The sequence below is a fragment of the Diaporthe amygdali genome, assembly GCF_026229845.1.
Source record: "Diaporthe amygdali strain CAA958 chromosome Unknown NODE_40_length_369474_cov_65_526704, whole genome shotgun sequence".
NCBI lineage: Eukaryota > Fungi > Ascomycota > Sordariomycetes > Diaporthales > Diaporthaceae > Diaporthe > Diaporthe amygdali.
The window spans coordinates 176,187-198,716 of record NW_026517060.1 but is presented as its reverse complement, the minus strand read 5'-3'; the positions used below and the strand labels follow the sequence as shown (position 1 = coordinate 198,716).

General features: G+C 51.2%; 7 protein-coding genes across 7 annotated transcripts; 3 read left to right on the top strand and 4 right to left on the bottom strand.

Annotated features, from left to right (window-relative positions):
• Positions 1-358: 358 nt before the first annotated feature.
• Positions 359-1,501, bottom strand: J7T55_007215 (uncharacterized protein; the record flags this gene model as incomplete). Its single annotated transcript, XM_053133922.1, has 1 exon — positions 359-1,501. One exon carries the CDS (start codon positions 1,499-1,501, stop codon positions 359-361), a length of 1,143 nt encoding a protein of 380 aa, XP_052988259.1.
• A 1,175-nt stretch (positions 1,502-2,676) lies between these two features.
• On the top strand, positions 2,677-4,274 carry J7T55_007214 (uncharacterized protein; the record flags this gene model as incomplete). The annotated part of the gene is made up of 2 exons (XM_053133920.1): positions 2,677-2,895; positions 2,955-4,274. The coding sequence occupies 2 exons, from the start codon at positions 2,677-2,679 to the stop codon at positions 4,272-4,274; spliced, it is 1,539 nt and encodes a 512-aa protein (XP_052988258.1).
• A 45-nt stretch (positions 4,275-4,319) lies between these two features.
• Positions 4,320-4,883, bottom strand: J7T55_007213 (uncharacterized protein; the record flags this gene model as incomplete). Its single annotated transcript, XM_053133919.1, has 1 exon — positions 4,320-4,883. The coding sequence occupies one exon, from the start codon at positions 4,881-4,883 to the stop codon at positions 4,320-4,322; it is 564 nt and encodes a 187-aa protein (XP_052988257.1).
• Positions 4,884-5,684: 801 nt separating this feature from the next.
• Positions 5,685-9,039, bottom strand: J7T55_007212 (uncharacterized protein; the record flags this gene model as incomplete). The annotated part of the gene is made up of 5 exons (XM_053133918.1): positions 5,685-6,667; positions 6,919-7,246; positions 7,352-7,403; positions 7,472-8,249; positions 8,334-9,039. 5 exons carry the CDS (start codon positions 9,037-9,039, stop codon positions 5,685-5,687), a joined length of 2,847 nt encoding a protein of 948 aa, XP_052988256.1.
• A 1,520-nt stretch (positions 9,040-10,559) lies between these two features.
• J7T55_007211 (nacht and tpr domain protein) lies at positions 10,560-17,335 on the bottom strand (the record flags this gene model as incomplete). Its single annotated transcript, XM_053133917.1, has 14 exons — positions 10,560-10,785; positions 10,850-11,489; positions 11,545-12,032; positions 12,093-12,304; positions 12,366-12,904; positions 12,966-13,094; positions 13,155-13,887; positions 13,949-15,042; positions 15,138-15,190; positions 15,242-15,381; positions 15,455-15,786; positions 15,998-16,157; positions 16,247-16,455; positions 16,786-17,335. 14 exons carry the CDS (start codon positions 17,333-17,335, stop codon positions 10,560-10,562), a joined length of 5,505 nt encoding a protein of 1,834 aa, XP_052988255.1.
• Positions 17,336-18,862: 1,527 nt separating this feature from the next.
• Positions 18,863-19,390, top strand: J7T55_007210 (uncharacterized protein; the record flags this gene model as incomplete). The annotated part of the gene is made up of 1 exon (XM_053133916.1): positions 18,863-19,390. One exon carries the CDS (start codon positions 18,863-18,865, stop codon positions 19,388-19,390), a length of 528 nt encoding a protein of 175 aa, XP_052988254.1.
• Positions 19,391-20,520: 1,130 nt separating this feature from the next.
• Positions 20,521-22,227, top strand: J7T55_007209 (uncharacterized protein; the record flags this gene model as incomplete). The annotated part of the gene is made up of 4 exons (XM_053133915.1): positions 20,521-20,839; positions 20,895-21,064; positions 21,115-21,870; positions 21,928-22,227. The coding sequence occupies 4 exons, from the start codon at positions 20,521-20,523 to the stop codon at positions 22,225-22,227; spliced, it is 1,545 nt and encodes a 514-aa protein (XP_052988253.1).
• Positions 22,228-22,530: the final 303 nt, after the last annotated feature.

Sequence of the window (22,530 nt, the reverse complement as noted above, 5' to 3'; positions counted from 1 at the left end):
CTGTCGACTCGCCGTCCCTGGGTTAGGATTTCTGACGTGCACTTTGCAATTATTTACGCGGGATTTGGCGGTTGCGAGGAGCAACGAGGTGGGTGCGGGTCGGGACTGGGGGTCCATTGGCTGCAGCAGGCCCACCCCTGCACATGGTGAGGAGGTGGGGGTGCTTGGCTGCATACACCCGCTCAATCCAACCTCCTAAATATGTCAAAGGGACGCATTGAAATAATGAGTTATCTGATGTCCAGTTTGACTGCTTTGCATATGATTTCCATAATGATAACAGTCTAGACTTGGTCAAAGCTCCTCTCTCTCTCCCGCTGCACACTCACATGCTAGTACCATCTAGGTACCCACATGCTCAATCAAGATGGTGTAGCTTATATCCCAGAGCTTCCAGGAGCAGGCGACCGATGTCCAACGCTTTGTCGGTCTTCTTCCTAGGCTGCACGAGTATCTTCTTCTCCTCAATCAGTTTTCCCAACTCGGCCCGAGATGCTGTGATTCGACGGACTTCCTTGGGACTGGTGTGCTTCATTATTGCCGCATGCGCGGGTACACCACGGCTCGACTGGACCAGGACATCAGCCCATGTCGAAGAGGACGCCCATCGCTCACGCTCTTCCGGCCGCATCTTGGCCATGTATGTCGATTTGAACCACTTCGAAAACTCTTCCCCGCTCGCAAAGGGTTCAAGGGCCTTCTTCTCCGCCGCTCTCCTTGCATTCTCAGCTTCTTTCTTCGCAACCTCCAGGCTTCGTGCCAGTTCCACGAGCATGATCTCGGTCGTGATTGCCAGACCATTGATGGCATCGATCATCCTCTTCATGGTTGGCGTGGCAAGAATTTCGGCTGGCCTCTTGTAGATGATATCGTGCTGTACCTCGCCCCAAGCCTGTGTTACCACCGTTCCGACCTGTATCTCGACTCGGAGGGGTTTGAGGTTCTCGGGCAAACTGCTGCTCGCCCTCCATTTGACCACCATCTGCCATGATTTGTATCCATAGTGTTGCCAATGCTCAATGTCCCCATTGAGATCTCGAGACTGCCACGGCCCGTTGGCGTGTTGCTGGACATCCAAGTTTCTGCCCTGGGCTGGGTCCCGCCCACCCGTGACCGTACCAAAGAGATGTTGTCTGTCGAAGTGTTTGTCGAGTTCCTTGGAAACTTTGATGACATCGTCGGGGAGATACAGACCAATACGTACCCCAGCAAGGTCACCCATCTCGCTATGTCTAAGGATGTCATTTTCCTTTTTGGAAACCCAGTCTCGAAACTCGGTATCTCTCGCCATTTCATTCAATTTCTTCTCCAATGATTGATAGCGCTTCGTTCTGCTCTGCACCACTCCTTTGACATGGATTCTCTCCAGTATATTTTCACATTCTTTCCTGGTGAGCGCAGCAAGCTTCTCAAATCGCTCTTGAGTTCCCTGCTTTTTGTAATTCTGGAGGAACTCTGCCACTACCTTGTCGTACTGACTGGGATTGCCCACTGGAGCCATGGCGGAGATTATTTCGAAAACCGAGAAAGTAGATACTCTAATTGGGGACAGTGGTCTCAGGCGCAGAACAGGAGTAGATCAAGGCTCACAGTATAATTTGTCAAGTCAGTACGAATCAAGCAAGATATTCATTGCAGACGGCCATTTATATCTATGAATGGCTGCACATCGTCGGACACACCCAAATGCTGACCAGCTTTCAGCCTCAACCGCATCCATCAGAGACGCGGCAAGTGGTGCCCCAAAAATAAATCTTGGATCAAAATAAGGCTAGCAAGTGCCAAGCTCTGGGACGACTCCTGGCTTCAAAATATATGTGCAACAGAGGCAAGCTTTGGGGCGGGGGCCACAAAGCAGACATAGGTAAGCTGCCACAAACGGTCAGCTCCAGATCATATAGCTCAGGTGAACAATCCAAATAAAGCGTCATGCAGCCAAGTTGGATGGTTGCACAGACCCAATAAGGCACAAACCTGCAGATGTCAAGCCACGAGGCAAAGTAATCAGGCAGGTTATTGGTGCATCCGACCTTCAGGCAGGAAAAGGAGGGCAGATGTGTTTTGATGACTGGCCAACCTTTTCACGGTCTGGCCAGAATTCAACCATTCAACACTTTTACAATTCGTCATTCGGTAGCCATTTCTCTGTGAGATTGAGAAGATCATATTTCTGTCTATGAACCGTCTTGCTTGGACACGAGGCTGAGCTGACACCGAAGGAATTCGCCCCCCACCCTTTCACCCCTCTTTCTATGCCACCCCTCCCTCAGTCTGCCTCCCATAGACAGTCCCATGCCACAGCCCACCCAAATCGCTATGCATAAGCGTCAGCACCAATATAAAGCTTTGGCAATCAGAAATACTATTCGGATACTGACCCTAGAACCCGGTCAAGAGGATAATCTGTTGACGGGGACATTACAAGCTGTTCACATTGACTCTGCAGGTAGCTACGAGGCACTGTCGTACGTGTGGTCAGATCCAGGACCTGCAGACTGTGGGTACGAGATCTTGATCCGCGATGGCGACAGCCAAGGGTTTCTGACGCTGAGAGGGGGGTCAATATACGCAGCCTTGTGCCGTCTGCGCTTTCCAGATAGGAGACGTCGGATCTGGGCTGATCAGATCTGTATAAATCAGGACGATCTGGTGGAACGAGGCCAGCAGGTACCTTTCATGAACAGGATCTTTCGTGATGCGGCTCATGTCCTGGTATGGCTCGGTTCGGACACAAACAACGAGGCGGTGTTCGCTTTCGATCTCATTCGTGAGCTTGATGGGACCCTCGCAAATCATTCGGCACATGCTACCCTTCGTGGTCCAGATACCGTGGGGCTGGAAAAGCACATTAGAGATAACCACAAGGCCCTCCAAGCCTTGACCGACCGCGCGTGGGTGAGTTAGACGGATATACCACCAGACTCAAAGCGATCGGATACTGAAATGACATATAGTTCAAGCGCGGATGGATCGTGCAAGAGATCGGAACCAGCACGCCAGCAACCATGATCTGGGGCGACGCCACGATCGACTGGGACACGCTGGCGAGTGTGTGCGAGCAGCTGAAGGGATACCACCACCTGCGCAGCGCGCTGGGGATCTCCACGTCGGACATCTCCTTCTTGTACCGGCGGTTCATCGAGCCGGACGAGAACACCCACCACGCAAACCGCTTCAACTTCGTGTACGAGCTCCAGCGGGGCCGCCACCTCCGCTTCAGTGACGACAGGGACCGTGTGTTTGTGTACCTCGGCCACTTCTCCATCCACACGCGCCATCGCCTCGGGTGCGGCCCCCTCTCTATCAGGGCCGACTACACGAAGACTGTCGAGCAAACGTACATCAACGTTGCGGTGCAGGTATTGCGGGCGAACCCAGCCTCGGCGTGTATTGTGCTTGCAGCAGTCCAACATCCTCGCCATGGGCTGCCCTCCTTCGTCGGGCGAGGAGCAAAGACAGACATGATCCCGGAGCCTCGGCCCCAGGACAGGCATAGTCTCTCATCCTGGATTCCGGACTGGAGGCACTCCGAGGGAATCATCCTCGCAGAGCCCGTCTGCCCGCACCTCGCGCACGGCAAATCGACAACACGGCTCGAAATCGTGGAGCACGACGGTCTTGTCCTTCGGGTTGACGGTGTGAAAATCGATTCCATCGAGGCGTGCTCCATGCCACTCCAAGACCGTGATTTCTATGGAAAGAAGACGCCCGGCAGGCCTCCCACGACGATAGAGCGGCTCTGGCATGATATCTGCCGTAAAGGAGGCTTCAGCCTAGAGGACCATTACTTGGACGGCCAGGCGGCCTTCTTTGCGTTCATGCAGACTCTCAGCAATGGCTGTGTCCAAGCCGCAGGTCACGAGTGCAAACCATACCACGAGGTTCCGGACTTTTTGTGGCTGCAGAAGGCAGCAAGGTACATCGTGGAAACCCTTGGGGCATCCGACGATGTTTCAGAGGGCGTACAGAGCGTGGCAGAGGGGAAAGGGCGTGAAGGTGTCCACGAAACGTGGAGTCGATGGGCAGCCTCGGCTGCAGATGGCCGGATATTTGCGAGAACAAGAAGCGGATACTACGTGCTTGGGCCGGCAGCTTTGGAAGTCGGGGATGTTGTGTGTATTCTGTTTGGCTGTAAGGTACCGTTTTGTCTGAGACCTATGGGGGAGCGCCACTTGCTTGTAGGTGAGTGCTATGTCCACGGGCTAATGAATGGAGAGGCGATGGACATGTTGGCTCGAGACGAACTGCACAAGAAGACCTTTGATATTGTCTGACCAGTCTTCATTTACATCTCGGCGTAATCTGACTTCTTGATGCGTCTACTTTCCTCTGACGTGGCTGAAACTCTGAAGTACTGTACACTTAACCTCGCTCGTGGTAAAGTCCAAGTCCATACCGTCTGCCTTACTCGACTTCACTTCGTCCTCGGTAGCCCAGATGAACCGTTGATGCTCCTCAGGATTCAGCCTGACCGCCGGCGGAGCCTCACTGTCGACCCTCACTTGCACAGCGAAGTTGAACTGGCACACCTTCTTCCCATCGCTGAGGGTGAAAAAGTAGGGGTCGCCAGCAGGCCCCTCGATCCGGGAGGCCTGAAGACCGGCCTCCTCCCATAGCTCACGAGCAGCAGCATGCAGGATGCTCTGGTCTTCGTCGTCGCATGCGCCGCCTGGAGGCTCCCACTTGTTGGGGTCTTCGTCGCTAGCAGCGCGCTGGAGGAGAAGAACGCGGGGCTTGGATGCAGTTGTGTCCAAAACGAGCGTGCTTGTTGCGATGTAGCCAAAGGGCGCGCCTGGATGAGCGGCAAGATATGACTGTTTAGAGACGGCGAATTCTGCGACAGAGGGATCAAAATTGAAGTCGAATATCGGGCTTCCGGCCATTGTTGCTCCTTGTCTCTCACGGATCAAAGTACAGGTCTATCACTCTAGAGGTCCATCCAGACTCGAGGGGTCCCGGTGAAGAAGACGGTTACTTTTGTATTTGAACCATGTAGGCAGCAGCCGAGGCCTACGGCACTGAGGTACCTGGGTATCTAACTTTGCTTTTTGTTGCCCTGGGACAGTGTACTTTTCCCACAGTACTAGGGAAAGTGTAAAACGTCGAATTGGTGACGTTCAAATACATACTCTGCACACGTGAGATGTTAGTATAATTACACAAACGCTAAGCACGCTGCGCAGTCAACACGCACAGTACCTAAGTACCTAAGATCAGCGGCAAACTCCGCAGCCCCAGCCCCAGAACCAACCCCTGAGGCCGCGGAGTAGTCCCCCAAGCTTGCAGGCTCGACTTCCACACTCGCCCTGCCTGCTTCGCAATCAATCCTGCAACCATGAACTTCAAAGTCTTTGTTCGCAGATGATTGAACCGCACACGGAAGCAGAACAGCCCGCAGGAACTCCAAGGGTAAGCGTCGCCGCTAGGTTGTTTGCCCCAATAGTCCTATTGCCCAAGGGCTACGCGACTGACCATCCCCCCACCGTTGAGACGGAGGGACTCGTGGAACACCAAGTCGAGATGTGGGCAGGTCTCCATGAGGAACTTGATGTCTAGATACCCTGAGTGCTGCTAGACAGCCTCAGTCTTTAGTCTCAAGAGGAGTGCGAGGACTTGAGTTATCCTTGCCATGTCCGCCTTCTAATGTCCTTAGCAAATGCCTCAGCCGGTCTCCATGCAAAGCTTCAAGCATACATGTGCCAATGGTCATCTACTGGTGGAACAACACCCTGCTCCTCGGTAGCGAAGCTCAGATGTCTCAGCTCAACTCCCTCTTCCATGTCCCCGAATTGCGCGTAAAATTCATCCGGCATGCGCACCACGCCCCAGCGGATCCTACTCTTAGACAGTCTTGTCCGAAATTGCATGTCGTCCTCTTCAGTATCAGTACCGTCTTCGAGTCTGCGTGCAGCTGCTAACCTGTCGTCGGTACTACCAGGTTCCAGGTAGCTCGCTGTATCTCCGCCGTGGTCGCCGGCGGCGCGAGGTGAGGTGCTGAGACGTCGCGACTCCGCGTCTACATCGCCCTGGGCCACGACTGCCGATGCTGCAGTGACTTTGCTATCATCCGAGGCTGCATTACTATTTTGCCTGAGATGATTAGTGGTGATGCTTTCCCGGGTTGACCAGGCTGAGGAAAGGGGCTGCTCCTCAACGTACCAGCTGTCTTCAGACGCGGTTGTGCTGTTTCCATCCAGGTTCGTGGAGTGACCACTGCTTCTGTATGCCGGGTGCGGTGCAAGGAGATGCTGCGTAGCCTGATCTTTGATAATAGGGTTGTTCTCAGGAGATGCCCTAGCTTCGATGTTTGGGATATTCTCAGCCGGTACATCGCTGTGTATGTGCTCTGATTGAGTTGTGGAACAGCCAGATATGGGAGAACACCTGCAGGACTCTGAGACCAATGGCTGCAACTCGAGGCTTTCTTCTAGAATAGCGGATATAACAGCGGTAGTGTTGCGACTCCAGTCGCCTGTATTATCAACTGGTCCTGGGTTGTCATCGTAGCCATTCTCATCCCGGGTCGTCGACTTGGACCAGCTAGATGGCGAGTGGAAGTTGCGAATCGTTGAAACGTGACAAGCCGCAGAGATGATCAGCGAGTTGGATCGCGAGATGATCATGGAACCTCGGAGGCTTGTTAAGCCGAGCAGCAGCGGCAGTAGCACTAGAACAAGGGATATAGTGAAACCGATAATGATGGCGGGCGAAGAATAGCCAACAAGCATGACAGAATCGGATTTTTGAAGGTCGAGTGGGCTATAATAGCCTACATAACTTTAGTCGTTACTCATGTATATAAACATCGGCGGAACTCAGGCTGCCGAAGTTACACAAATGGTATACTGAAGATGATGGAGGTCACAAAGAAGAAATAGAGGAGAGATAGTTCCAGAAGTCTAAATAGCGCAAACTTACCTCCTTTACTCATGAAAAGGAAAATAGCATTCGAGGTGATCCAATGCAGAAGAATGCTGGTGATCAATAATGGAATACTGTATCGGTATGGCAACTGAAGTCGAAAGGTCGACCACTGCTCTCCTTGGGGATGCGTTACCCGCAGCGGGCGATAGCTCATGCTAAACGATTGCCACTCTGACTCTGTGAGCAATCGCGTGTACAGTGCGTTGTATGTGAAATAGGCACAAGACAGGATGAGCTGGGGTATATTGGGCAGCATTACAGAGGCAACAAAATTTCCCTTTGGAAACCAGGATGCTTTCAATACTCCCCCATTAAGAATATTCTGTTCGTGCGAGAATATGCTGCGGATGTTAGAGCTACAGCTAGCTTGTTAGTTTTATCAACTTTACCAACATCAATTAGGAGCGTTACTAATGCGCGGACTTACACAGCCGATACGGGATAACCATCGAGTGCGCGTCTCATCATGAATCCCAAAACTATGAGGAGAAGGGAGAAAAAGGCGTAATTTCTCAACCACAATGCTGGTGATGCTGTATGTGCGAACCTATTTAGTCGTTGCTGCCATTGATTAGGTGTCCGATTCGAGAGCCCAAAGCGGATATCCGGGGTTGTTGCCGCGCATCTGCCAATTGTGGTCGAGTCGGGGATGCGAATGAAGGAGGCCACTGCGTCACCTGGCGTCACTAAAGGATCATCTCTCAGCGCGGCGACAACAATTATGCAGAGCAGAAGCTTGATGAAGACACAAATGGTCACCACAAGAAGAAGCAAATTGGATATTCCTAATTCGCAGCCTGGTTCAAAAGGTTCGGCGAGACAGTATTTCACGCGGATGTCGTTTGCGAGGTTGTTTGAATATGAAGGCCGCGGAAGACCCGTGCACCAGTATGGCCACGACCCAAGGTCGTCAAAGTATCCTTGGGCCCACTGCCGCGCTGTATTCGAGTTGTTGTTGGGACCCCAAGGAGGCCCCCAAGTAGAATTCGATCCATTTACATGCCACCACGAATATTCCCACGTAGAAGTCGCCCCTTGCTTGTCGTTTATCGGTTCGTGGATCGAGTCAGCTCTTCCAAGTGAATTTCCGCAAGTGTTGTAACATCCATTAGAAGACGTTGGATCCGTAGTTTTGTAGCATCCTGAGCTGAACCATAGTGAATTCGGTTGCCGGTCCCAAGAGCTTCCAAGAAAGGGCTCCCATATAGAGCTAAAGTGGTCCCAGCTGAACTCGTTGTCGATGTCCGGTGACACTCTCGAGTCGTAAACATCCCCAAAGGCATCCCACATGTTATAGATGTTCTCAACGACCCAGCCTTGGAAGTCTATTGGCTCGCCAGCTGCATCGATAACCAAAAGAAGATCTCTATATTTCCGTAATCCTTGACATGTAAGGTACTCAGACTTACAATCACTGACAGATAATCGCTGCGTGGCGGCGCCCAGAACAGCACTGAGCCGTTGTGATGAGTCATAAAAGTCGGAACCGGCCTCGCTGTCAGTCCTGTAATCGCCATTGCCATAACTGTAAATCTTCCTGCCCGGAAGGCCTGAGAGTTCCTGACAACTTGTTCCTTCCAGAACTAGCGCCGCTCCAGGAAAGGAGTACGGGGCCCCATTTAGAAAGGATTCCGAAACGAGCGCCATAGACCAGGCTGAGCCACTGTAATCCACGCTGAATATGGCGGAGTTGAACAACAGATGAATTGGGAGAGAGCTTAAGCTAAACAGCACCCAGACCAGGGACTTATAAGGAGAAACGTTCAGGACGTTCCGGAGCGAAGGCACGCCGATCTCAAACCAGCGTTTACATGCATGTGCTTGATCCACCTCGGCTCGAGTCGGTGAGTTCAAAACTTGCATAAAGAAGTTGGACGAAGCAATGATAAGGCTGGAAGCGATATTGAGTAATAAATGTAGGAATGTGTTGAGCAATGAAACCTTGCTGCAATCATCTGCGCGAAATGTGTTGTTTTCGTAGAGGCCACTCTTGGTTAGGGACCAAATTAGAGTAGACAGGTTTGCAATAGCAAAGAAGCCCACGACACTCGTGTTTATAACGGCTGTCTTTCGCCATCCGTCCGAAGGCAAGCGAAGCAGCTTGGAAAGATCCATAGCGGAGAGATCTGCATTGATGCGTTTTGTAGAAAAGGAGTAACAGACGAGGTGCGCTGCTGAGATTCAAAGCTAAATATGATTATACCTCGGTAGTTACACAGCAAGGCTGCATAGTCAATGCAGGCTTCAATGCAGGCTGCCAAGTCTGAGACGGCTGTCATGTCTGAGACGGCTGGCCGCGAGATGACCGTTAAGTCCTTGTATTCGTGTCTAGTAAGGGCTATAATTTCCCGAGCTGAAAATACGTGTGAGACATGGTGGCAATGTACATGCGAGGTAACAATCAAAGCCTGGATAAGGCGTTCAACGTCGTTTGCGCAACATTGCTCTCAAAGATTCAAAACTTCGAACTTCGATTGAAACAGACATAGCGAAGGAACTGAAAAAAGCTCGATAGATTTATATGTTAGATACGTTTTCTTTGGGCTTGGAAGCTGACCGAGTTGAACAGACCTGAGATGGGTAGCGCCTGTGATTTGTAAATTTTCATCAGTGTGTTTGCATACTTGAGACAGCCTTGAGGCAGGCTCTCCTGACCAAGAATAGATCAAGGTGTCTCTGAGCTCCACATGCTCGCCTGGAGACGAAGTATGGGGGTGACTGGAATGAAAATGTCTTTATTTTGTGGCTGGGTCAAAAAAAAAAAAGAAATGAAAAAAACAGGAAGGAGCAGCTTCCCAGCTTACAGGCTACGAGGCCGGGTGTGACGGGCAAGTGGCCCCCCGCCTGCAGCCAGGAGGCCCTTAGCGCTTGAGTGTTCGAGGCGAATAGAACCCAATAATCTTTCGAACACTTTTTTCTAAAACAATTTTTCAACAGTGTAGCTCTCGCTTCCTACTGCATGCGACCTGTATCTCGTCTTTAAAAGCTCTCGAGTCCGCCACATCTTAAGAATGACTGGTATTAACACCCATTGGGCATCTAGACATCTACGGTGCCTATTTGATACCTACTTAAGTAAGCTGTCATTAATGATACCGAAATGGATATGGGCAGCCACAGCGGCTTAGCAGCAAATATAAAACTGATAAAGGTGAAGAATGCCGGCCAGGGCCGGTCTACGCTCCCATGGAGTTTCGCCCACCTCCCTTCCTCCATTCTACCGTTCGCTCACATACATGATCATTGGAGGCTCCTCTCTAATCACAATTCCTTTCTGCTTCATCGAGCCACTGACTAGCGATGGAGTGGCTCTGAAGCTTCTATCATCCCCTTCTACAAATTCATTTATCCTACCAAAACTGGTGACATACTGCCGCTGATGAAAGGTACTTAGGCCGAAAGGATTCAAATACTTGTACCTGAATATCATAATCACTTTTCGATCAGAATATGTAACAATTTTGGCGGAACGACGAGCCAAATCTGATATTCGTCAAGCAGTGAAATGAGCGCAGCATCATTCGGCCCACACGCGATATATCTGGGTAAAGTTCTTAGGCGCCATGCGCGTCAATCTGGCCATCCCGCATTTTTCATCTGAGTTCAGGACGTAAGTTAGCCGTATAACTAACAGTCTACTCGTTTAGCCATTCCTTGCGCAAGGCACCTAGCCACTCGCTCGTCAGCCCTGAACGCCCGCCTGAGGGATTGGACGTTATAATGTTAAGATCCACCTTGATTGGCCATGCTTGGAACCAAGCATGACCAGGATTACAACGCCGCTCTTCAAGACTCGAAGCCCTGACCTTATCCAGGCAAGTGGCGCAGAAGTTGACACAGTAGCATACTTCGCAGAAGAACCTGGACTATTTGTAAGTAATACGCCAAGCGACGTACTTGTGTGTACGCTGTTATCTTCACTCACATCGTTCCCGCATCCTCGGCATCAAGTCCGCAGCCGTCACAAGTGTAGTTCCACGCGTCAGACTCGAGCTGCAGTGCTAGGCTGGAAGCCTGCCCCTTTCTTTCCACCGTATCGCGCCCCTTTACTACACAATTGTTCGGACCAACAAGAGGCCTCTCATCACCGTCCGTTAGTGAATCGTCGGAGTCTGGCATTTCTGTCTGAGGCGTGACAGAGTCGGTTTCCTTCACAGCGTGACTGCTATCATCCTCCTCTAAAACATGGGACTTTGAGTAATTCTCTTCTGACTTCTCAGCCATATACTTCTCCAGTGTCCCAAAGAGTACGGCAAGTATAAGTCCAGCGTTCTTGCGATCGCCGGCCTGAAATAAGCTGACGGCAAGCTGTTGGCACGCGGCAGTGTCGTTGGCGGGATCATCGTCAGAAAGGCCATTCATCTGCTCTAGGATCCTGGCCCGGAAACACTTGCGCCAAACAGCTGGCGCAGCCTTTTCATAGTCGCGAAGCCAGCGGCCATAAAGCAGCGAAGGGAACCCCGGTGTGTAAAGCGAAAATACATCCCCGTCTCCGTCGGGGTCTACGGAAGTCGTTGACGCGAGTTGCTTCAATTTCATCATCGCTTCATTTGTCTCCGCGTTGGCTGTCCTGGGCTTCAGTGACATGCGCACCCTACAAAGAGACGGATGTGCACTTACCTTTGTAATTCTGGACCGCAATGTCAAAGTGCACTTGCGCCGTTATATTGGTGTAAATCATCTTTTCGTCCGCCCATCTACGTCGAAGGGCTGTACTGGCGTTGCTCAAGTGGGACAGAGCCTCCTCCCACATGCGGATAGGCTCATCGTCTTGATCGTAGAATCGGTGGCAGAACTCCCCAAAGCACAGCAACTTCTCCACCAACGAAGACTCGTCGCCCGACTGTCTGACACGCTGCAAAGCCTGGTTCATAGCATCGAGGATAAATCCAGGCTGGCTTTGGGCCCGACAGGCACGTCCCATTTGCCACCAACATGGCTCGTTGTACTCGCTAAAGTACTTGGCAAGTTGCGTGGCACCGTAACCATCGTCCGAATCCACATAATACTCGAGCAAGCATACGACTCCCTTCCAGTCCTCAGCCTGAATTAATGATTGCATATACGAGTTCACGGCGGGCAAGCTAGATCGGTTCTTTTCCCATGCCCTGAGTGAAAATTGTCAGCATTGTTCATCATTCTGGAGAGTCGGGCTGAGGGTTACAAACATCTTCGCCGATTCCGAAGCACCTGCATGGTCACCCAGATCTTGCTTCCATCCCGCTATATGAGCAATGAGGAAAGCATCGATTCCAGGGATGTCGTCCGTCTTGTAGAGTGCTTCAAGTGCCCTTTCCATCCAAGCTATTGCACTCTCATACTGACCTTCGCTGCCTATACTTCGTGCCATGGCTTCCATTGCTACCCAAGCGTCGGGGTCCTGTCATGTGTCAGCGAAGACATATTGTGGGCCGCTGATCCTGACGCGGGATGTGACGCACCAATTCAATCGCCTGGGCTAAGACATTCTGAGCACGAGCTGTCTCGGACGCTTCCCACAATATCCAACCCAGACCTGTATACCAGTGGGTCATCTTAGGGAGCTGTGCCCATTCCGCGAGGTCTTCAATCTCGTCGGCACTGATAAAGCCGAATTGACTGTCCCGGGCCCATATCCAGTTCGACAGTTGTTTCGATATGTTGCCCTGCTCGTCCAGTGATCTGTAGCCTTTCAAGAACCATACCTGGAACTCAGATTTGTCCAGAAAGGCCGCGTCTCCCCATCCCTTTTTGGTTAGCCAGATCTTTGCCGCCGTCATTGCGAGGGGCTCCAGAAGTTTAGGCACGGATGCCGAAACGTCTCGCATCCAGGACCTCTTGATTGGGCTTATACCTTGAAGGCTGTCTGCCATTGCAAACCAACGCTGTAAGAGGGATGTTGTGCGCTTGTTCGCCAACCACAACTCCCAGAAGGTGTCGCATTCCCCATTATCGCGCCCAGCAAGAGCGGCGAAGAGAGTTCGGCAACCGCGTTCCTCGTCTACACCAGATCAGCATCTGAGTCCCGAGATTCGCTCCTATGAATCTGGATACAAACATACACATTAACCAGTAAAGCTCTTCCAAGATGTGGGCTTTCGCAACGTCATCCAGGCGTCTCTCATCTACAGCAGCGAGGTGACTGAATATGTGGAACGCTGGGTATGCAACGTAGTTCTCAACAAACGTTTCTGTGGGCAAGATGTTAGGCTGAGTATCAGTTGAGAATACACATGGTGACGGAAACATACCATTATCCAGTGCGGCATGGAGAACCTTGAAGCCTTCCATTACCAGCTGTAAGTCAACGCTGTGAATATCGATGCCGATCGGCAATGGTCCTTTGAGGCGCTTCTCTGGGTTGCCTTCTAGGACGAGGAAGTCACGGAAGCGTTGATGGCTGAAATCTATCACGGTGTGCTTTTGGGCCCAAGTGTATAGTTGATCGGCGTCGGAGACCTTGTGAACTTCAGAATGATACCTGGCTTCCTCAATCCCACCACCGTCAGAGTTCCCATCGTTAGCTACCTCTTTCTCGTCAACAATGTCTTCATCGCTAGAATCACCAAGGCTGAGATTATCGTCGTTTTCGTCTTCAGTCGACGTCGATTGCTCCTGGCCAGCGTCCGAAGAAGCGCTCCCATTATCGTCATCACCATCAACCTGTTCGGCACTCCAATTACTTGGATATCGAAGGCGAAACATGGAGGCGAACTTCCCCCGTACATGATTCCATAGGAACCAATTTGTCTGTGTGGAGCCAAGTCTAAGTATAACGTCCAGTTCACCAAAATTGAGCGGCCGCCTGGCGAAGGCCACCCAGGCAAGTAGCCTGTTAGCCACCTCCACATCAATCTCTGGGTCTCGAGATAGCCTGTCAAACACCGAGTATATCATATCGTACAGGTTCAGGGGAGGGCTGGCAAGAATTTTGTTGATCTGTGACTCGTCCTTGGCTTCCATCTGGTCAAGGAGCAACTGTGCCTGTAGTGCTTGTCAGAAAGAGGGCTGAATCAATGAAGAGCATAAATAAGAAGATACACACCCAGAGGAACACCCCGCCAGCACCATCCAATACCTTTCGGCGGATACCACGAGCGAATTTCCTAGCCTTCTCCTGTCCACCCGGCGTTTTGCGCCTCATGGCTTTGACTATGTCAAGTTCCTTCACCCGGTTGATGATGTAGTTGCTCATGTCTTGGTGGTTCTTCGACGGCGACACCTCGATTATCTTCTCCTCCCGGTCGAGCTTGACGCGCTTCAGCTCTGATCTCAACGTCGATCGCCCGAAGACAGCGAGTTGGATCCGATGGGGCATGCCGCTCCGCACGCGGGAAACATAATCTTTCATGAGGCGCAGGATCCTTCTCTGCGCATCGACGCTGGCCTCATCTAGACCATCGAGTACCAGAATAGCCCGGCGGTCGTCGCTCAGTGAGCCTTGATAGTAATCCAGAAACAGGTTCTCCCATGTGTCCTCGGCGCGTACTACCTTGTGGTCAAACTCACAAGATCTGGCAGCGTGATTCCGGAACATAGCATCCGTCTGTTGTATCTGCCAAGCCATCGTCTTGAAGATATTATTGGGGTTCCGGAGATCCTCAACGTTCTCTTTGATGAAGAAGTAACCGATCGAAGTCCCGGAGTACGTCTCTGACTTGGACTCGAATTGTTCGTGGAGCAGTGAGACGAGCCACGTGGACAACATAGTTTTGCCTGACCCGGGTCCTCCGAAGACCCAGAGAATGGGAGCCCGATGCTGCATCCAGTAAGCAAAGAATCCTTCGTTTTGAAGCCATGAGCCACTCCCTTGGAGCAATTTTCTCCGGAACCAAGAGTACCAATCATCAGTACTGGCTACGGCAGTCGTCTTGAGCGTATGTTGTAGGTTCTCAATGAGTCGAGCATCGGCCTGCAATTTCGTGCTTGCCTGAACCGCAGTGGACAGCTGTTTGAAATCCTCCTTGAACTCCTCAACCGTCACCTTGGTCTCGGCTCCAAGCCTCGCCGCGTCCGTGACTTTCTCATAGGTCAGTGCAACGACAAGACGTTGCTCGTTCGTCAGGAGCTTGTTGAGGTCTTCCACGAGAGCACGTGTCTTTTCGTCCTTGCCGATGAATGAGACTCGGAGATATTCACCTGGATATCGTTAGCTCTGAGCTTTGACAACTGGGGGCGAAACTATCTTTGAGGGGCCGGGGGAGGCGGCCGGGGGTTGAGAAGCCTCTACTCACGAAATCTATTCCTCTTGATCAATAGCTCCGACCTTCCTATGATGCGCAGGATACTCAAAAGTTCTTAGCAAGGGATCGGGAAGAAGTAACGAATCTCCACTTACAAGGCCAAGATTGCGACAATCTTACGTTTGAGCGCATTGTTTATTGGGTTTTCCCCGTATATTTGAAGTCGCACACAGAATTCCCCAAGCTCGCCGTCGGACAAAATGTTCTCTATCCAGTCGTACGCCTGCGTCACGCCCTGACAAGACTGCCGAGTAATTAGCAACTCATGAGTCCCTTGCCAACTGGGACCTCCACGAACGACACCTTACCGAGACGAGGTGTAGAACGCTCGTCAACACAATAGACGCAGGGGCCCCAAGCGGGTTGTAAGAACCCAGAATGGTGCTAACAAGTTTCCCTGTTGTCGCGATGGGATTGACGAAACGCTGCAGCCTTGACCACAATTTGTTGTGCCTCTCCCGAAACGAGGTGAAGTCGCCGCCCCTCTTTTCGATCAGGCGCAGGAGGTCCTCTGCATTGTGCAGCTGGGCCTCCTCTGAGTCGAGCTTCAGCGGATGTTCGGACTCGCGCTCGTAGGCCTTAACGGCCTCCTCCCAGAATGGACCGAGGTCGTTTAAGTTTTCTTCGACCATGTTACACTCTAGTCATTCGATGACGGAGATTCGATATTCACAAAAGTGCAGAAACTATAGGTAAAGCGTGTGAAGACACTGGACTTTATTGCTCTATACAGCCTCGAAGGGCAGGCTTTGGATCCTTTGGAATCCTTTGAGGGCCCATGCTTCTCTTGTCTGCATGAATGGTTACATTGAGGGTTTCATGATCGCATACGCCTCCTTCACTTCCTGAACGGTTCTTTTGTAGCTGGGCAGCGATCCCACCAACGTGGCCAATAGCACACGCTGCCGGTACACTGCCGCGCTGTGTTAGCGCAGTGTTGCTGGTCCTGCAGGTACCACTTGTCCGTGAGTGCTGAGTGGAGCTCGTCCGTAAGCGGAGGTCGGGGCCCAGCTATGAATCGTCAGTCGGATACTTGAATTCGAAATCAAAATTATCTTACGAGGGAAAGATGATAATTTTGGCACAGTACCAAGTCAAACTTGATATTCTTCCAATGTACTCGACATGTCGGATGTATTGACGTCCAGGAACTCCAGAATCCTCGTAACTGCTTGCTGGTCCCCTTCCACAGTATTCTGCAAGTTCTCATCCACCCAGCCTTCTGACCAACCACCTCCAAAGTCGATTAACCACGCATCGTTGCTTAAGTCGATAACCACGTTGCTCGGCTTTGCATCACCCCAAACAACTTCAATTCTGTGGAGTATTTCGACAGTCTCCTTTATTTGGCGTCCTATTTTTTGCCGTATTTCCTTCGGAAAATCTGGAAATCCTGCCTCCTTGAGATCCTTTAGGGTATCTTTAGAGGGTACCCACTCCCGTAAGAACCCAAGTATAGCGCCAGATCTTGGGTGCTTCACGTAGCCTAGCAGCTTTGGTACAGAAACCCTGCCTAGGAATGCTTGCGAGATTTTCTGTAAACAGTCGATCTCTCGCTTAAGATTATAGTTCTTAAGACCATCGTGCTGAGCTTTGCAAAGCATTTGGTAGCTATCAACCTGGGCTAGGCAGACCGTACCTCCACCAGAAACAAGCTGCTGAACTACCTTAACCTGTTCAGGTAGGTAGGATGGGAGCGAAGAGTCGATAAAAATTTCGTTATCAATTTTGGGTATGTTCTGGTCCTGGTCCTCGTTGTATGTTGGTCCGTATGCTTCGTCTGGTGAGATAGGGACCATGGTAAGCTCGCCAGCCACCTCCTCAAGCCGGTAGAAGGATGTTTTCGGAAACAGCAGATTGTGCAAAATAACTTCTTTTGGTAGTTGAATAGACTCTTCTGATGCTCCACCATCTTGGTCGAGGGAGCCAGCTACCGCGTAGATAACATCTAAAGCCTCGTCCTGCAGAGCATCTGCCTCATCTTCATCCTCTGCATCCATGGATCGGGCGAGGAGCTCAACTGTGCGGTCAATTATGTGGGCGTTTTCAGGACCCATGTTCATCTGAGTTTCTGTCGCATTGCATTTGAAAAGGGATATAGCGATGCGCTCGTTACTCTTCTCCGTGAGAAACGTAACCTGAGCACCTTCTTGCCCGTCATTGTCGACGAAGACTTCGATGACGTACATTGCAATGATGGGCTCCAATGAGTCATCAAAAATGCCGTATGTGTGTTAAAGAAATCTCTGAGTTTCTTTGTTGTCAAAGAAATAACAAGAAACGGTGTCTACTGTATGTTGATATTCAGCAGGGAGAGCAGCGATCCAGAAAGCAACAGAAGTGGGGGATTTATCGGATCACATTGAACTGATGCTATTTTCGTCCGCCCAACATGGTCGAATTTTAGTGGCCGTTGAAAGCTTCAGTGGCTCTGCTTTACCTGCAGAATTGCTGCAGGGGCACCCCTGGGCCTCACCAAGAAATGCAAGCCCCGCTCGTACACTGCACGTTCAAAAACGGACATCAACTTTGATCTATCGATAGCTCGTGACATATCCTCCGCTCTTAAGGAGCAGAGAAGTCAACACTGAGGGAAGAAACGACTAATGGGCGCATCGACTTTCAACGGGACCGGTGAACGGTCTTGAACACTGCGAGACCTCGGAGCCAACTAGTGACTCATACGAACGTTGGCATGAGAGATTAGTTGCCTGCTTCACCCCGAGGCCTGCACAAAGCCTTCACGGAAATCAACTGCCGGAATATCGTACCAGAAGCACACCGTAGCATACATTGCACACCTCTCAAGTGTCCTACAGAACCGTCACATTGTTACCCTCAAGTGAGACACTGGTCTGACTAATCCTTTTCGCATAAGGTATTTCAAACTTGGAGCGGATGCGTGTACTATTACTGGCTTTTAGCGGTGGATTCAGAGTACTAGTGGTTCTAGTTCGTGGTCATAGCCAAATCTCTCAGTCCAGACAATCTGGCAGAAATTGATTGCATAAGGAGCGACATGATGCTGTCGCTTCAAGTTGCAGACATCTTATTCCAGCTTCCTTCAGCGGAAACGTTCCGATTAAATTTGTTATCCGTGCTAGTACTGACTTCGATGAGGCTCCTCAGTACCAGTTTCATCTCAGCTGTAACAAGGGGAAACCGGATAGCGCGATACCCACCAGGAACGAAAGAGTAAATGATAATATTTGACTGCAATTTGCTTGCCTCAAGCGTGTTAATAGAGCGAGCAAAGTGTTCATGGCTACCCTTCGTCGGCTAATTCTGGGTAAGTGATACAATGTAATATGATTATGTTTGCACAAGACTAACTTGGTTTAAATTTGGGTTGTGTTCCACCATTTTCACCTCTCTAACAGGTGGCAAAAAAACACATCGATTTACGGGTTTTTCGCAATTTTTCCTGGCTGCGAAGCAAGCACCTTTATTACGTTCACTGGCAGACTGGTGACTACGGACTCTTATGAATGCATTCATTCAAAAAGATAGTCTTTCGTTCTATGAATTGCGAGTCCGAGCTATCCCACATTCAGTTTAATGTATCTCGGTGAAGGATTGAGGCTATATTCGCTCATTGGCACTATAAATCATGGACCCCGCACAAAGGTCTCAATGCGTTACGAACACTCAGCTTGTCATAGAAACAGTCCGCACAGCAACCTGTGTCAATTTCCATTCGTATCTTGCATATCATAATGCCTAAGATACCGCAATTCAGCCTCTCGGTCCACTCCTTCACACCTCCCACTCTCCCGGACCGACCGGCCGATGCCCCAGCCTCAGCCTTTCGATCGTCACTCATCCAGTCCGTAGCAGCCGCCACCTCGCCGCTCTCTTTCACCGTATCCCTACCGTCCGCCCGCGAAACCAATCCGCTCTACCCAGCAACCCATCTGCAGCTGTCGTATAATTTCGAAGGCACTGGCGAGGTTTTCATCCCGGACGTTATCAAGTCTCAGGATGTAAGAGTCGAGGCGAGCAGCGAGGCTGAGTCGGAGAGACTCTACGTCGTGCAGTCACCCGCGTATCAGATACCCCGTGCCAAGGTCAACGAGGGAGCGACCAGTGCGGCTGAGGTTCGAGTGTATGCCTGGCGCGGCGAGAAGTTGCTGGGGAAGTGGATCGTGGGTCGGATTGAGGGCCTCGGATTCGAGGGCTTGAAGTCTCACCCTCTGGCTATTTTGCGGCGGGATACTTGGGCTGCGCAGCGGGAGTCGAGGTGATCGACTTGGAGTTGCGAAAGTTGTGCTGTGAGTGGTAGCCCAGTTAATACGGCATCTCTTGGTATTAGATGAGTCAAGCTACAAATCAGCATGCGTTAGACCCTGGTATGCTTTGTATGCGAGAGCCTAATCAGAGTCGATGTGATCATTCTCCTTGTCGCCGACCGGCGCAACAGGGAAGTCAGAACATAGAATTCCCTAATTTTCTGTGTCCTCGGCTCAATCTTTCCTGTAAACCTGTATTGCACCAACTGTGAGCTTTTCAGACATCTTGCTCGTCGTAATGAGTTGCAATGCATATCCTACGCCGCCTATCATTCCTCAAAGTCTGGATCACATTGATTTTTTAAACGAGTTACCTAGGTAGAGCAGCGTAGTTCATGTCGCTAGGGCTCTTGTCTTGACATCAGATAGACTGAATATAGGTGAAATACTTTTCTGACAATTCAAGACTCTTTTCATCACGGGGCCTTCAACAGTTGTCCGTGGCTCCTTTATAAAGCCAACGCGTCGACGATAATGCTAAGACGAAGTTCAACCTTCAATTGCTGCTCTTATATTGCATCAATCATTCAACTCGCGCCAGGAATGTGTCGATACTATGACATACCAAGTTCACAACACCTTTTTATATACCCGTACTTTTATCATTGTTACTTACAAAAATGGCTACCATCCGCAGTTGACTCAATTAATTGACGAGTCCGTCCATCGTTGTTGCGTCGTATTGCTTGGGGACAGGGGGGACACTAAGCGGCTTGGCGGCTCAAGAGTATACACAGTTGGGGGTGGAAAACTTGCTCAAACATGCTCCGCTCCTCCAAGCCCAAGCTGTTGCTTTTAGGGGTCAATCGAGCAAGTTGCAAGGGAAATCAAATGACTCATTCGAATGCTTTGCCTGGACATACGATCCAGTGGAAGTTTTTGATGACCCCAACGGGGCCAAGCAAGAGCAATCAACTACAAGTGCAGACGTAGTTTCCAGTGAGGAGTGTGGGCCTCTCCTGACGGAGCCCAAGTTCGTTGGCCAAACACGGGCCAACACCACGTGGGATATCTTTTAACTTCCTGCTCCCCTTCCGCAACGCTGTCGCCCAACAATTACGACTTTTCGCGTCGCTTTTCGCACGATGTCGTACAATCCAGAAGCCGACGAGCGCGCTCCCCTCCTCCCAGATGAACCCCTTCCTCCACAAGGGGAGGCTGAGGAGCGTGGAGTGCCCGCCCGAATCGCACGGCGACTCTACATATCGCACTTTCTGTCGACGTGGAACTCCCGTGTCTTTGAATTCGGCGCCGTGCTGTACCTGGCGACCATCTACCCTGGAACTCTGCGGCCTATGTCCGTGTATGCATTGACCCGCGGTCTTGCTGCAATTGTGTTTGCTCCCGCCATTGGGCAGTATATCGACACTGGCAACCGCTTGCAGGTAGTAAGGATGTCAATCGGTTCGTGGCCACCTCCCCTAGGTTGTATTGCTCTTTCTGACTCGTTCGCCCAAAGTCTTTCAGCGACTCGTTGTGGCGGCGTCTTGCGTGGTTTTCTACGCCCTCACCACGCGCTTGTCCCTGAACCAGGGCGGACACATCGGAATCCTCGCACTTCTTTCCTTCCTCGCTTGCGTCGAAAAGCTCTGTTCGATCATGAATCTGGTATCAGTAGAGAAAGATTGGGTATGCTACCTGGAGTGACAGACTGGCGCTTGGCTGACAAAATTCTCCAGGTCGTAGTCGTCGCCGAGAAGGACGAAGCAGCGCTGAGGGTCATAAATGGACAGATGCGGCGTATTGACCTACTCTGCAAGCTATTAGGCCCCCTCTCCATCGCCCTAATCGACGACATCTCGACTGAGACCGCCATTATTGTCAACTTTGCAATGAATGTAGCGTCCATCCCGGTTGAGTATTTCGCCATAGCACGTGTTTACTACGATGTTCCGGAACTACAACAGTCGAAAAAGAAGTCACCGACAGTGACTTCTAACGCCGAACCGTCGCAAGTATCCCAGCTAGACCGAAATTCGGAGAGCCGGTTGATGCACAACTGGAGACACGTGGTAGCTGTAGCGAAAAAGTCCGCCGCCGACTTCAACCTTTACTTCCAACATCGCGCGTTCCTCCCCTCCATCGCTGGCGCGCTTCTCTACCTTACCGTCCTAAATTTCGCAGGCCAGATGGTCACGTACTTGCTCTCATCTGGCTACAATACCACAGAGGTCGGTATCGCCAGGACTCTCAGCGTGGTCTTTGAGGTGCTAGCAACATGGACGGCACCGTGGCTGATGGGCAAGATCGGACCGGTGAGAGCAGGCTTGTGGCTAGGCACCTGGCAGGTGACCATGCTAGCTGTCGGGGTTGCCGTGTTTTGGGCCTTTGCGGATAAGCCTGTCGTCTTGGCCAGTGGGCTCGTGGGCGGCACGATACTCAGCCGCTTGGGGTTGAGAGGCTTCGATCTGTGTGTACAGATTATTGTCCAGCAGGTGAATCTTTGCCTCCCCGAGACAAGCAGTAGAGGACAATGCTAACCGTCTCATTAGGATGTGGAAGCCGAGATCCGCGGGGCGTTCTCCTCGGTCGAGGCCGCGTGGCAGAACATTTTCGAGCTTCTTGCATATGCCTCCACTATCGTTTTCTCTCGCCCCGAGCAGTTCAAGTGGCCTGTGCTGATTTCAGTTGTGGCTGTCGCTTCCGCCAGCATGGTATTCGCTGCCGTTGTGCGCAGGAGGAGGGGGCATCTGTTGCACTTGGATGCGCTGACCAAATTCTTGGGTAGTAGGGCTGGGAGGCAGACGGGGCAAGAGAGGGGCTTAGAGAGGATCTTGTCTGAGAGCAACTAAGAAGAAGTTCTGTCATTATAGAGGTGGGAATCATCTGTAGGTACGTCAAGGGTTCCGTATCAGCTCTATAGCGATGTAGGAATGGAGCGAGAAACTTGACATGGCCAAGTTCAATCTCTCTACAACTGCTCAGCCTCGGTCATGCTCACAACAAATCAACTGGGGTTCTGCATAATACATCGACTAGTCACATTACCCCGGGTTGATTGGGCTGCCTACGATACCTCCAGGAACTTTATTGATGTCTGAGACAGCAAGAACAACAGCAAGCCACGCCTGTACTATCAGTTGAGCCACCATCCA